General features: G+C 42.2%; 1 protein-coding gene across 1 annotated transcript in view; it reads left to right on the top strand.

Moving 5' to 3' along the window:
• Positions 1 to 15,000, top strand: part of LOC139373932 (dystrophin-like) — a 130,396-nt gene that overhangs the window by 1,229 nt on the left and 114,167 nt on the right. The window contains exon 2 of the mRNA XM_071115017.1: positions 11,894 to 12,012. Coding sequence (XP_070971118.1) covers positions 11,894 to 12,012 — 119 coding nt within the window. The remainder of the gene's footprint in view (positions 1 to 11,893; positions 12,013 to 15,000) is intronic.

Raw genomic sequence — 15,000 nt, 5'->3', positions numbered from 1 at the left:
GCCTCCAAGTGCCTGGGCCCTGGTCAAAACATACGGCCTCCAAGTGCCTGGGCCCTGGTCAAAACATACGGCCTCCCGAGTGCCTGGGCCCTGGTCCAAACATACTGCCTCCAAGTGCCTGGGCCCTGGTCAAAACATACTGCCTCCAAGTGCCTGGGCCCTGTTTAAAATTGGCCAATTTGCAAGGCCAGAGTGACCTCACTTTAAAGAGCCTATAGCTAAATGAAAGCCTTCTGCCTCAGGAATGTCACTTAGGGCATTAATGCTGTCTAAGTGCTGTTTTATAGTGGGCCCTATCCTCAGAGAGGGGTCAACCTCTGGTTTAATATGCAGCTAGAATTATGTGTTTTGATGATATGAGAGTCTGGTCTCTCATTCATCATTCTAACAAGGCATAGCAGGTAGCGGGAGAACGAGGCTAAACTAGGCTACTTCATTTGAATAAATACGCTGGACAAGGCATAACGTCCAGAGGCAGTGACCCTGAAGCGAGGTTGTGCAGAGTGGCACAAATCAACATTGCATCAATTGTTGATCATTAAACACATCTCATGTACTGCATCATGTACTCGTAATCATCCATCATGTACTCGTAATCATCCATCATGTACTCGTAATCATCCATCATGTACTCGTAATCATCCATCATGTACTCGTAATCATCCATCATGTACTCGTAATCATCCATCATGTACTCGTAATCATCCATCATGTACTCGTAATCATCCATCATGTACTCGTAATCATCCTCATTGTCGTTGGAATTGGAAACATTTCTCTGCAGTATTTCTTCTCATACATTTTCACCCCACCAATGTCCTATAAACACCAGGGAAGTCCGTTTTTCACCCCACCAATGTCCTATAAACACCAGGGAAGTCCGTCTTTCACACCACCAATGTCCTATAAACACCAGGGAAGTCCGTCTTTCACACCACCAATGTCCTATAAACACCAGGGAAGTCCGTTTTTCACACCACCAATGTCCTATAAACACCAGGGAAGTCCGTTTTTCACACCACCAATGTTCTGTAAACACCAGGGAAGTCTGTCTTTCACACGATAAAGCGGCAACACTCTCTGTCCTCGTACCTTCAGCAGTCTGACATCAGAATTATCAACAGATATGAACGAGTCTACCATTTTAATTCAGCATTTGACCCTTCAACTTAGCACAAACGGACACTGCCAGGACATACAGGGAGAGAGAAATATACCGTATATATCCTGCTAACGTTAACATGAACCTGATTTATCTTACATTTCTACCATTCGCTTTTCCCAGTTGTAACAACGTGTGTGCAGGTGGCAGGAAGTCAGGCGCAGGAGAATCCAACTCGGTATGAATGGAGTCCTTTAACAAACTTAACAAAACTCCCAAACCAGAATACAAGATAAATAAAAGTGGGTACAAGAACCCGTCGCGCACCAATAGATAATACACCAACATACAAACACACAATCTGAGCAGGACATGAGGGGAAACAGAAGGTTCAATACACAACATGTCATTGGTGGGATTGGAACCAGGTGGGAAGGAAGTCAAGACAAAACAAGACAAAAGACTAAATGAAAAATGGATCAGTGATGGCTAGAAGATCGGTGACGTGGACCGCCGAACACCGCCCGATAGATAGAGGTAGATGGTAGATGGAGGTACAGGGAGGTACAGGGAGGTACAGGGAGGTAGATGGAGGTACAGGGAGGTAGATGGAGGTACAGGGAGGTAGATGGTAGATGGAGGTACAGGGAGGTACAGGGAGGTAGATGGTAGATGGAGGTACAGGGAGGTAGATGGAAGTAGATGGAGGTAGATGGAGGTACAGGGAGGTAGATGGAGGTACAGGGAGGTAGATGGTAGATGGAGGTACAGGGAGGTACAGGGAGGTAGATGGTAGATGGAGGTACAGGGAGGTAGATGGAGGTACAGGGAGGTAGATGGAGGTACAGGGAGGTACAGGGAGGTAGATGGAGGTACAGGGAGGTAGATGGAGGTACAGGGAGGTACAGGGAGGTAGATGGAGGTACAGGGAGGTACAGAGAGGTAGATGGAGGTAGATGGAGGTGGATGAAGGTAGATGGAGGTGGATAGAGGTAGATGGTAGATGGAGGTACAGGGAGGTACAGGGAGGTAGATGGAGGTAGAGGGAGGTAGATGGAGGTACAGGGAGGTACATGGAGGTACAGGGAGGTACAGGGAGGTAGATGGAGGTACAGGGAGGTACAGGGAGGTAGATGGAGGTAGATGGAGGTGGATGGAGGTAGATGGAGGTGGATAGAGGTAGATGGTAGATGGAGGTACAGGGAGGTAGATGGAAGTAGATGGAGGTAGATGGTAGATGGAGGTGGATGAATAAAACCCTTGGAGAAAGAAACTAAATCAAAACAAAGCAGCAATACACTCTGTCAGAAATATCTGCATTACTTGTTACATTCACCTTTCAACCTCTGGCCTTTCTAGTGAGGCTGATCCGCCTCAGCAGGAAGTCAGGACAGAGGTCAACACAGAGGTTAAAGGTTACAGTTAATAAAAGTTCCTGTGGGTAGATGACCTGCTAGCTGATCCTCAGCTCTTTCCCTTTCTTCTCCTTTACTGAGACTAAATATTTAAAAATGTTCAAAACAACCTCTGTTCCAGGTCACATTGTTTTTCAGTACAATTCCCATCAGAATTCGTGACAGTAGACTTCAGAAGCTGTTATTTACGTGTCCTTTAAGGTGCATCCTTTCTCACCCGTGAAGAACCAACTCAAACCCAATAACAAGTCCACACATAATACATCACCCACTGTATTAACACATAATACATCACCCACTGTATCAACACCACTAACACATAATACATCACCCGCTGTATCAACACATATTACATCACCCACTGTATCAACACATAATACATCACCCACTGTATCAACACCACTAACACATAATACATCACCCACTGTATCAACACATAATACATCACCCTCTGTATCAACACATAATACATCACCCACTGTATCAACACCACTAACACATAATACATCACCCACTGTATCAACACATAATACATCACCCGCTGTATCAACACATAATACATCACCCTCTGTATCAACACCACTAACACATAATACATCACCCTCTGTATCAACACCACTAACACATAATACATCACCCACTGTACTAACACATAATACATCACCCTCTGTATTAACACATAATACATCACCCGCTGTATCAACACATAATACATCGCCCGCTGTATCAACACCACTAACACATAATACATCACCCTCTGTACTAACACATAATACATCACCCTCTGTACTAACACATAATACATCACCCTCTGTATCAATACCACTAACACATAATACATCACCCTCTGTATCAACACCACTAACACATAATACATCACCCTCTGTATCAACACATAATACATCACATAATACGCTGTATCAACACATAATACATCACCCTCTGTATCAACACCACTAACACATAATACATCACCCTCTGTATCAACACCACTAACACATAATACATCACCCTCTGTATCAACACCACTAACACATAATACATCACCCGCTGTATCAACACATATTACATCACCCGCTGTATCAACACCACTAACACATAATACATCACCCTCTGTATCAACACCACTAACACATAATACATCACCCTCTGTATCAACACCACTAACACATAATACATCACCCTCTGTATCAACACATAATACATCACCCGCTGTATCAACACATATTACATCACCCGCTGTATCAACACCACTAACACATAATACATCACCCTCTGTATCAACACATAATACATCACCCGCTGTATCAACACCACTAACACATAATACATCACCCTCTGTATCAACACATAATACATCACCCTCTGTATCAACACCACTAACACATAATACATCACCCACTGTATCAACACCACTAACACATAATACATCACCCTCTGTATTAACACATAATACATCACCGACTGTATCAACACCACTAACACATAATACATCACCCTCTGTATCAACACCACTAACACATAATACATCACCCGCTGTATCAACACCACTAACACATAATACATCACCCACTGTATCAACACCACTAACACATAATACATCACCCACTGTATCAACACCACTAACACATAATACATCACCCGCTGTATCAACACCACTAACACATAATACATCACCCACTGTATCAACACCACTAACACATAATACATCACCCGCTGTATCAACACCACTAACACATAATACATCACCCGCTGTATCAACAACACTAACACATAATACATCACCCTCTGTATCAACACATAATACATCACCCACTGTATCAACACCACTAACACATAATACATCACCCGCTGTATCAACACCACTAACACATAATACATCACCCACTGTATCAACACCACTAACACATAATACATCACCCGCTGTATCAACACCACTAACACATAATACATCACCCGCTGTATCAACACCACTAACACATAATACATCACCCGCTGTATCAACACATAATACATCACCCACTGTATCAACACCACTAACACATAATACATCACCCGCTGTATCAACACCACTAACACATAATACATCACCCTCTGTATACACACCACTAACACATAATACATCACCCGCTGTATCAACACATAATACATCACCCTCTGTATCAATACCACTAACACATAATACATCACCCGCTGTATCAACACATAATACATCACCCACTGTATCAACACATAATACATCACCCTCTGTATCAACACCACTAACACATAATACATCACCCTCTGTATTAACACATAATACATCACCCTCTGTATCAACAACACTAACACATAATACATCACCCGCTGTATCAACACCACTAACACATAATACATCACCCTCTGTATACACACCACTAACACATAATACATCACCCGCTGTATCAACACATAATACATCACCCTCTGTATTAACACATAATACATCACCCTCTGTATACACACCACTAACACATAATACATCACCCGCTGTATCAACACACAATACATCACCCTCTGTATTAACACATAATACATCACCCGCTGTATCAACACATAATACATCACCCGCTGTATCAATACCACTAACACATAATACATCACCCTCTGTATCAATACCACTAACACATAATACATCACCCTCTGTATCAACACATAATACATCACCCGCTGTATCAACACATAATACATCACCCTCTGTATCAACACCACTAACACATAATACATCACCCTCTGTATCAACACCACTAACACATAATACATCACCCACTGTATCAACACCACTAACACATAATACATCACCCTCTGTATTAACACATAATACATCACCCGCTGTATCAACACATAATACATCACCCACTGTATCAACACATAATACATCACCCTCTGTATCAACACCACTAACACATAATACATCACCCTCTGTATTAACACATAATACATCACCCTCTGTATCAACACAACTAACACATAATACATCACCCGCTGTATCAACACCACTAACACATAATACATCACCCGCTGTATCAACACATAATACATCACCCTCTGTATCAACACCACTAACACATATTCATCACCCGCTGTATCAACACCACTAACACATATTCATCACCCGCTGTATCAACACCACTAACACATAATACATCACCCTCTGTATCAACACCACTAACACATATTCATCACCCTCTGTATCAACACATAATACATCACCCGCTGTATCAACAACACTAACACATAATACATCACCCGCTGTATCAACACCACTAACACATAATACATCACCCTCTGTATCAACACATAATACATCACCCGCTGTATCAACACATAATACATCACCCTCTGTATCAACACCACTAACACATAATACATCACCCGCTGTATCAACACCACTAACACATAATACATCACCCACTGTATTAACACATAATACATCACCCTCTGTATTAACAACACTAACACATAATACATCACCCTCTGTATTAACACATAATACATCACACTCTGTATCAACAACACTAACACATAATACATCACCCGCTGTATCAACACCACTAACACATAATACATCACCCTCTGTACTAACACATAATACATCACCCACTGTATCAACACCACTAACACATAATACATCGCCCTCTGTACTAACACATACTACATCACCCACTGTATCAACACATAATACATCACCCACTGTATCAACACCACTAACACATAATACATCACCCTCTGTATCAACACCACTAACACATAATACATCACCCGCTGTATCAACACCACTAACACATAATACATCACCCGCTGTATCAACACATAATACATCACCCTCTGTATCAACACCACTAACACATATTCATCACCCGCTGTATCAACACATAATACATCACCCGCTGTATCAACACATAATACATCACCCACTGTATCAACAACACTAACACATAATACATCACCCACTGTATCAACACCACTAACACATAATACATCACCCGCTGTATCAACACCACTAACACATAATACATCACCCGCTGTATCAACACCACTAACACATATTCATCACCCTCTGTATCAACACCACTAACACATAATACATCACCCTCTGTATCAACACATAATACATCACCCGCTGTATCAACACATAATACATCACCCACTGTATCAACACCACTAACACATAATACATCACCCTCTGTATCAACACCACTAACACATAATACATCACCCTCTGTATCAACAACACTAACACATAATACATCACCCTCTGTATCAACACCACTAACACATAATACATCACCCTCTGTATTAACACATATTACATCACCCGCTGTATCAACACATATTACATCACCCACTGTATCAACACATAATACATCACCCGCTGTATCAACACCACTAACACATAATACATCACCCTCTGTATCAACACATAATACATCACCCGCTGTATCAACACATAATACATCACCCACTGTATCAACACCACTAACACATAATACATCACCCTCTGTATCAACAACACTAACACATAATACATCACCCTCTGTATCAACACCACTAACACATAATACATCACCCTCTGTATCAACACATAATACATCACCCGCTGTATCAACACCACTAACACATAATACATCACCCTCTGTATCAACACATAATACATCACCCTCTGTATCAACACCACTAACACATAATACATCACCCTCTGTATCAACACCACTAACACATAATACATCACCCTCTGTATCAACACATAATACATCACCCTCTGTATCAACACCACTAACACATAATACATCACCCACTGTATCAACACATAATACATCACCCTCTGTATTAACACATAATACATCACCCGCTGTATCAACACATAATACATCACCCGCTATATCAATACCACTAACACATAATACATCACCCTCTGTATCAATACCACTAACACATAATACATCACCCTCTGTATCAATACCACTAACACATAATACATCACCCTCTGTATCAATACCACTAACACATAATACATCACCCTCTGTATCAACACATAATACATCACCCGCTGTATCAACACATAATACATCACCCTCTGTATCAACACCACTAACACATAATACATCACCCTCTGTATCAACACCACTAACACATAATACATAACCCACTGTATCAACACCACTAACACATAATACATCACCCTCTGTATTAACACATAATACATCACCCGCTGTATCAACACATAATACATCACCCACTGTATCAACACCACTAACACATAATACATCACCCGCTGTATCAACACCACTAACACATAATACATCACCCTCTGTATTAACACCACTAACACATAATACATCACCCGCTGTATCAACACCACTAACACATAATACATCACCCGCTGTATCAACACCACTAACACATAATACATCACCCACTGTATCAACACCACTAACACATAATACATCACCCGCTGTATCAACACCACTAACACATAATACATCACCCGCTGTATCAACACATAATACATCACCCACTGTATCAACACATAATACATCACCCTCTGTATCAACACCACTAACACATAATACATCACCCTCTGTATTAACACATAATACATCACCCTCTGTATCAACAACACTAACACATAATACATCACCCGCTGTATCAACACCACTAACACATAATACATCACCCTCTGTATCAACACCACTAACACATAATACATCACCCGCTGTATCAACACATAATACATCACCCTCTGTATCAACACCACTAACACATATTCATCACCCGCTGTATCAACACCACTAACACATATTCATCACCCGCTGTATCAACACCACTAACACATAATACATCACCCTCTGTATCAACACCACTAACACATATTCATCACCCTCTGTATCAACACATAATACATCACCCGCTGTATCAACACATAATACATCACCCTCTGTATCAACAACACTAACACATAATACATCACCCGCTGTATCAACACCACTAACACATAATACATCACCCACTGTATTAACACATAATACATCACCCTCTGTATTAACAACACTAACACATAATACATCACCCTCTGTATTAACACATAATACATCACCCTCTGTATTAACACATAATACATCACCCTCTGTATCAACAACACTAACACATAATACATCACCCGCTGTATCAACACCACTAACACATAATACATCACCCTCTGTACTAACACATAATACATCACCCACTGTATCAACACCACTAACACATAATACATCACCCTATGTACTAACACATATTCATCACCCGCTGTATCAACACATAATACATCACCCGCTGTATCAACACATAATACATCACCCACTGTATCAACAACACTAACACATAATACATCACCCACTGTATCAACACCACTAACACATAATACATCACCCTCTGTATCAACACCACTAACACATAATACATCACCCTCTGTATCAACAACACTAACACATAATACATCACCCTCTGTATCAACACCACTAACACATAATACATCACCCTCTGTATCAACACATAATACATCACCCTCTGTATCAACACATAATACATCACCCGCTGTATCAACACCACTAACACATAATACATCACCCTCTGTATCAACACATAATACATCACCCGCTGTATCAACACCACTAACACATAATACATCACCCTCTGTATCAACACCACTAACACATAATACATCACCCGCTGTATCAACACCACTAACACATAATACATCACCCACTGTATTAACACATAATACATCACCCTCTGTATTAACAACACTAACACATAATACATCACCCTCTGTATTAACACATAATACATCACCCTCTGTATTAACACATAATACATCACCCTCTGTATCAACAACACTAACACATAATACATCACCCGCTGTATCAACACCACTAACACATAATACATCACCCTCTGTACTAACACATAATACATCACCCACTGTATCAACACCACTAACACATAATACATCACCCTCTGTACTAACACATATTCATCACCCGCTGTATCAACACATAATACATCACCCGCTGTATCAACACATAATACATCACCCACTGTATCAACAACACTAACACATAATACATCACCCACTGTATCAACACCACTAACACATAATACATCACCCTCTGTATCAACACCACTAACACATAATACATCACCCTCTGTATCAACAACACTAACACATAATACATCACCCTCTGTATCAACACCACTAACACATAATACATCACCCTCTGTATCAACACATAATACATCACCCTCTGTATCAACACATAATACATCACCCGCTGTATCAACACCACTAACACATAATACATCACCCTCTGTATCAACACCACTAACACATAATACATCACCCTCTGTATCAACACCACTAACACATAATACATCACCCGCTGTATCAACACATAATACATCACCCTCTGTATCAACACCACTAACACATAATACATCACCCTCTGTATCAACACATAATACATCACCCTCTGTATCAACAACACTAACACATAATACATCACCCACTGTATCAACACCACTAACACATAATACATCACCCTCTGTATCAACAACACTAACACATAATACATCACCCTCTGTATCAACACCACTAACACATAATACATCACCCTCTGTATCAACACATAATACATCACCCTCTGTATCAACACCACTAACACATAATACATCACCCTCTGTATCAACACCACTAACACATAATACATCACCCGCTGTATCAACACATAATACATCACCCTCTGTATCAACACATAATACATCACCCTCTGTATCAACACCACTAACACATAATACATCACCCTCTGTATCAACACCACTAACACATAATACATCACCCTCTGTATCAACACATAATACATCACCCTCTGTATCAACAACACTAACACATAATACATCACCCACTGTATCAACACCACTAACACATAATACATCACCCTCTGTATCAACAACACTAACACATAATACATCACCCTCTGTATCAACACCACTAACACATAATACATCACCCGCTGTATCAACACATAATACATCACCCTCTGTATCAACACATAATACATCACCCTCTGTATCAACACCACTAACACATAATACATCACCCTCTGTATCAACACCACTAACACATAATACATCACCCTCTGTATCAACACATAATACATCACCCGCTGTATCAACACCACTAACACATATTCATCACCCGCTGTATCAACACCACTAACACATAATACATCACCCTCTGTATCAACACATAATACATCACCCACTGTATCAACACCACTAACACATAATACATCACCCTCTGTATCAACACCACTAACACATAATACATCACCCGCTGTATCAACACATAATACATCACCCGCTGTATCAACACATAATATATCACCCTCTGTATCAACACATAATAAATACATCACCCGCTGTATCAACACATAATACATCAGTATAGATGGGTGGGTTGTGTGTGTATGCAGGTATGTGTGTGTGTAAAACGTAGGGCAACAACAAACTAATGTCCAGGCCTTACTTCATTGGGCCTTAAGTCTAGGTCCAAAACGCTTCTTAACAGCTTCTACACCCAAGAGATAAGACTCCTGAAGAGTTAATCAAATGGCCACCCAGACTATCTGCATTGTCGTCCCCTCCACCCTCTCTGTTGTGCTGCTGCTGCTCTCTGTTAATTATCTATGCACTGTCACTTTAACTCTACCTACATGTACATATTACCTCAACTACCTCCACTAAGCGGTGCCCCTGCACATGGACTCTGTACCGGTACCTCCTGTTTATAGGCAAGAGCCTGTCAGTAAGCGTTTCACTGTAAGGTCTACTACACCTGTTGTATTCGGCGCACGTCACAAATAAACTTTGATTTGAATTGGGAGCTCTCTTAACATCTGTTTTCTGGTTCCTTTATAGACCTGCAGAGTTTGACTAACTGCTCTCCCAAGGCAGCGGGCCTCAGGAAGCATTTCAGAGGGAGAGATACAGAATCATTGTTAAACTCATCAGAATACTTGGTAGTGGACACACCCTCCTTTCCTGATAGAGAAAAATCTACATTTCATTAGTTTTCACTATGTTAAATCTTAATCAGTCGAGTCAGGTCAGAGACATGCATCCATGACACTCATCCACAGGTCGCAGGTCAGATGTTAGCCCTCAGAACACTAAAAGCCCTAATCTGCCCAGTCATCATCCAATCAGCTCTTCTACTCCTTTACCTGTTGGCATTTAGTCTGGAACAGAGTGGTCTGATTGGCTAGAGGATGTTTAGAGGATGAATCTGATTGGCTCATTCTGTTCCTGCCCCCTGCAGGCCCGAGCTGTTTGATTGGAGCATTGTGGAGAAGCAGAAGAGTGCCATGGAGAGATTGGATCACGCCTTCAGCAAGGCTGAGCAAACCCTGGGCATAGACAGACTGCTGGACGCTGAGGGTAAGATCCCTGACCCCTAACCCTGACCCCTAACCCAGACCCTAAACCTGACCCCTAACCCTGACCCCTAACCCTGACCCTAAACCTGACCCCTAACCCAGACCCTAACCCTGACCCCTAACCCAGACCCTAACCCTGACCCCTAACCCAGACCCTAACCCTGGCTCCTAACCCAGACCCTAACCCCTAACCCTGGCCCCTAACCCAGACCCTAACCCTGGCTCCTAACCCAGACCCTGGCCCCTAACCCAGACCCTAAGCCTGACCTCTAACCCTTCAGTAAGGCGGAGCGAACCCTGGGCACAGACTGCTGGACGCTGAGAGGAAGAGACACCTGTATGGAGACAGTTTATAATATAATGTCACCTGAAACCCCTCTGCATCTTCTTACTGCGACATTTAACCAGAAGCCCATATGATGTCAGTATGGGGCCGTATTTACAGTCTTCACTTGGGCTCAACAGTCAGGAATAGTTACAGTATTACCCTGTGCTGTTGTTTAAGCCAGTGAATCTCACCGTCGTCCCGTCGGCGTGATTTAGGACTTCCAACCCCTTTTAAAACCTTTTACTGCAGTGGGCTAAATCAGGGCCAATCTGACTGTTTCTTGGTCGTCTTAAACAAACATACTTTGTAACAACAGTATCCACCTCACACACATGGTTATGGGCTTAACAACGGTATCCACCTCACACACATGGTTATGGGCTTAACAACAGTATCCACCTCACACACATGGTTATGGGTTTAACAACAGTATCCACCTCACACACATGGTTATGGGCTTAACAACAGTATCCACCTCACACACATGGTTATGGGTGTAACAACAGTATCCACCTCACACACATGGTTATGGGTTTAACAACAGTATCCACCTCACACACATGGTTATGGGTTTAACAACAGTATCCACCTCACACACATGGTTATGGGTTTAACAACAGTATCCACCTCACACACATGGTTATGGGTTTAACAACAGTATCCACCTCACACACATGGTTATGGGTTTAACAACAGTATCCACCTCACACACATGGTTATGGGCTTAACAACAGTATCCACCTCACACACATGGTTATGGGCTTAACAACAGTATCCACCTCACACACATGGTTATGGGCTTAACAACAGTATCCACCTCACACATGGCTGAGGCTCTCAGGAACACGCACGTGTGACATGTTTAGGTCTATGACCTCACAAGCTACAGAAGAGTCGCTAGAAGGTAAGGTTCTTCTACATAGATCATAGGAAATCCCAGGACATAGTGTCTATAATACTGTAAGGGGTTCTTCTACATAGATCATAGGAAATCCCAGGACATAGTGTCTATAATACTGTAAGGGGTTCTTCTACATAGATCATATGAAATCCCAGGACATAGTGTCTATAATACTGTAAGGGGTTCTTCTACATAGATCATATGAAATCCCAGGACATAGTGTCTATAATACTGTAAGGGGTTCTTCTACATAGATCATAGGATCATAGAGTCTATAACACTGTAATACGTTTACGTAGTTGCTGTCACAAACTCCACACAGTTGTCACTGACTAGTTGGATATTTCCCAGTGAGCAAACCATTTCTGTACTTGTTTTTGCTTTGGCGGATCTTATGTTTTGTATTGGCATTTGTCAATAAAACGCATGAATACAACTGTTTATTTATTTATTTAGTTGACTCTTTGCAAACTGGAAACAAGACTCCCTAAATTGTATCAGCATAACGATTGTGCCACCAGGGCTGGTAAAACCCTGGATCATCAGTTATTCTAACTTCCGCGACGCATATAAGGCCCTCCCCCGCCCTCCTTTCGGAAAAGCTGACCACGACTCCATTTTGTTGCTCCCTGCCTACAGACAGAAACTAAAACAAGAAGCACCCACGCTCAGGTCTGTTCAACGCTGGTCCGACAAATCTGACTGCACGCTTCAAGACTGCTTCGATCACGTGGACTGGGATAGTTTCCCTCATTGCTTCCAACAACAACATTGATGAATACACCGATTCAATGAGAAAGTTCATTAGAAAGTGCATTGACAATGTCGTTCCCATAGCAACGATTAAAACATTCCCAAACCAGAAACCGTGGATTGATGGCAGCATTCGCGTGAAACTGAAAGCGCGAACCACTGCTTTAAACCAGGGCAAGGTGACCGGAAACATGACCCTAATACAAACAGTGTAGCTATTCCCTCCGCAAGGCAATCAAACAAGCTAAGCGTCAGTATAGAGACAAAGTAGAGTCACAATTCAACGGCTCAGACACAAGAGGTATGTGGCAGGGTCAACAGTCAATCACGGACTACAGGAAGAAATCCAGCCCCGTCACGGACCAGGATGTCTTGCTCCCAGACAGACTAAATAACTTTTTTGCCCGCTTTGAGGACAATACAGTGCCACTGACACGGCCCGCAATCAAAACCTGTGGACTCTCCTTCACTGCAGCCGACGTGAGTAAAACATTTAAACGTGTTAACCCTCGCAAGGCTGCAGGCCCAGACGGCATCCCCAGCCGCGCCCTCAGAGCATGCGCAGACCAGCTGGCTGGTGTGTTTACGGACTTATTCAATCAATCCTTATCCCAGTCTGCTGTTCCCACATGCTTCAAGAGGGCCACCATTGTCCCTGTTCCCAAGAAAGCTAAGGTAACTGAGCTAAACGACTACCGCCCCGTAGCACTCACTTCCGTCATCATGAAGTGCTTTGAGAGACTAGTCAAGGACCATATCACCTCCACCCTACCTGACACCCTAGACCCACTCCAATTTGCTTACCGCCCAAATAGGTCCACAGACGACGCAATCTCAACCACACTGCACACTGCCCTAACCCATTTGGACAAGAGGAATACCTATGTGAGAATGCTGTTCATCGACTACAGCTCAGCATTTAAAACCATAGTACCCTCCAAACTCGTCATCAAGCTCGAGACCCTGGGTCTCGACCCCGCCCTGTGCAACTGGGTACTGGACTTCCT

The sequence above is a fragment of the Oncorhynchus clarkii genome, chromosome 18 (assembly GCF_045791955.1).
Source record: "Oncorhynchus clarkii lewisi isolate Uvic-CL-2024 chromosome 18, UVic_Ocla_1.0, whole genome shotgun sequence".
NCBI classification, from domain to species: Eukaryota; Metazoa; Chordata; class Actinopteri; order Salmoniformes; family Salmonidae; genus Oncorhynchus; species Oncorhynchus clarkii.
The sequence above is the reverse complement of the archived record's forward strand: the minus strand, read 5'-3'. Positions and strand labels throughout refer to the sequence as shown.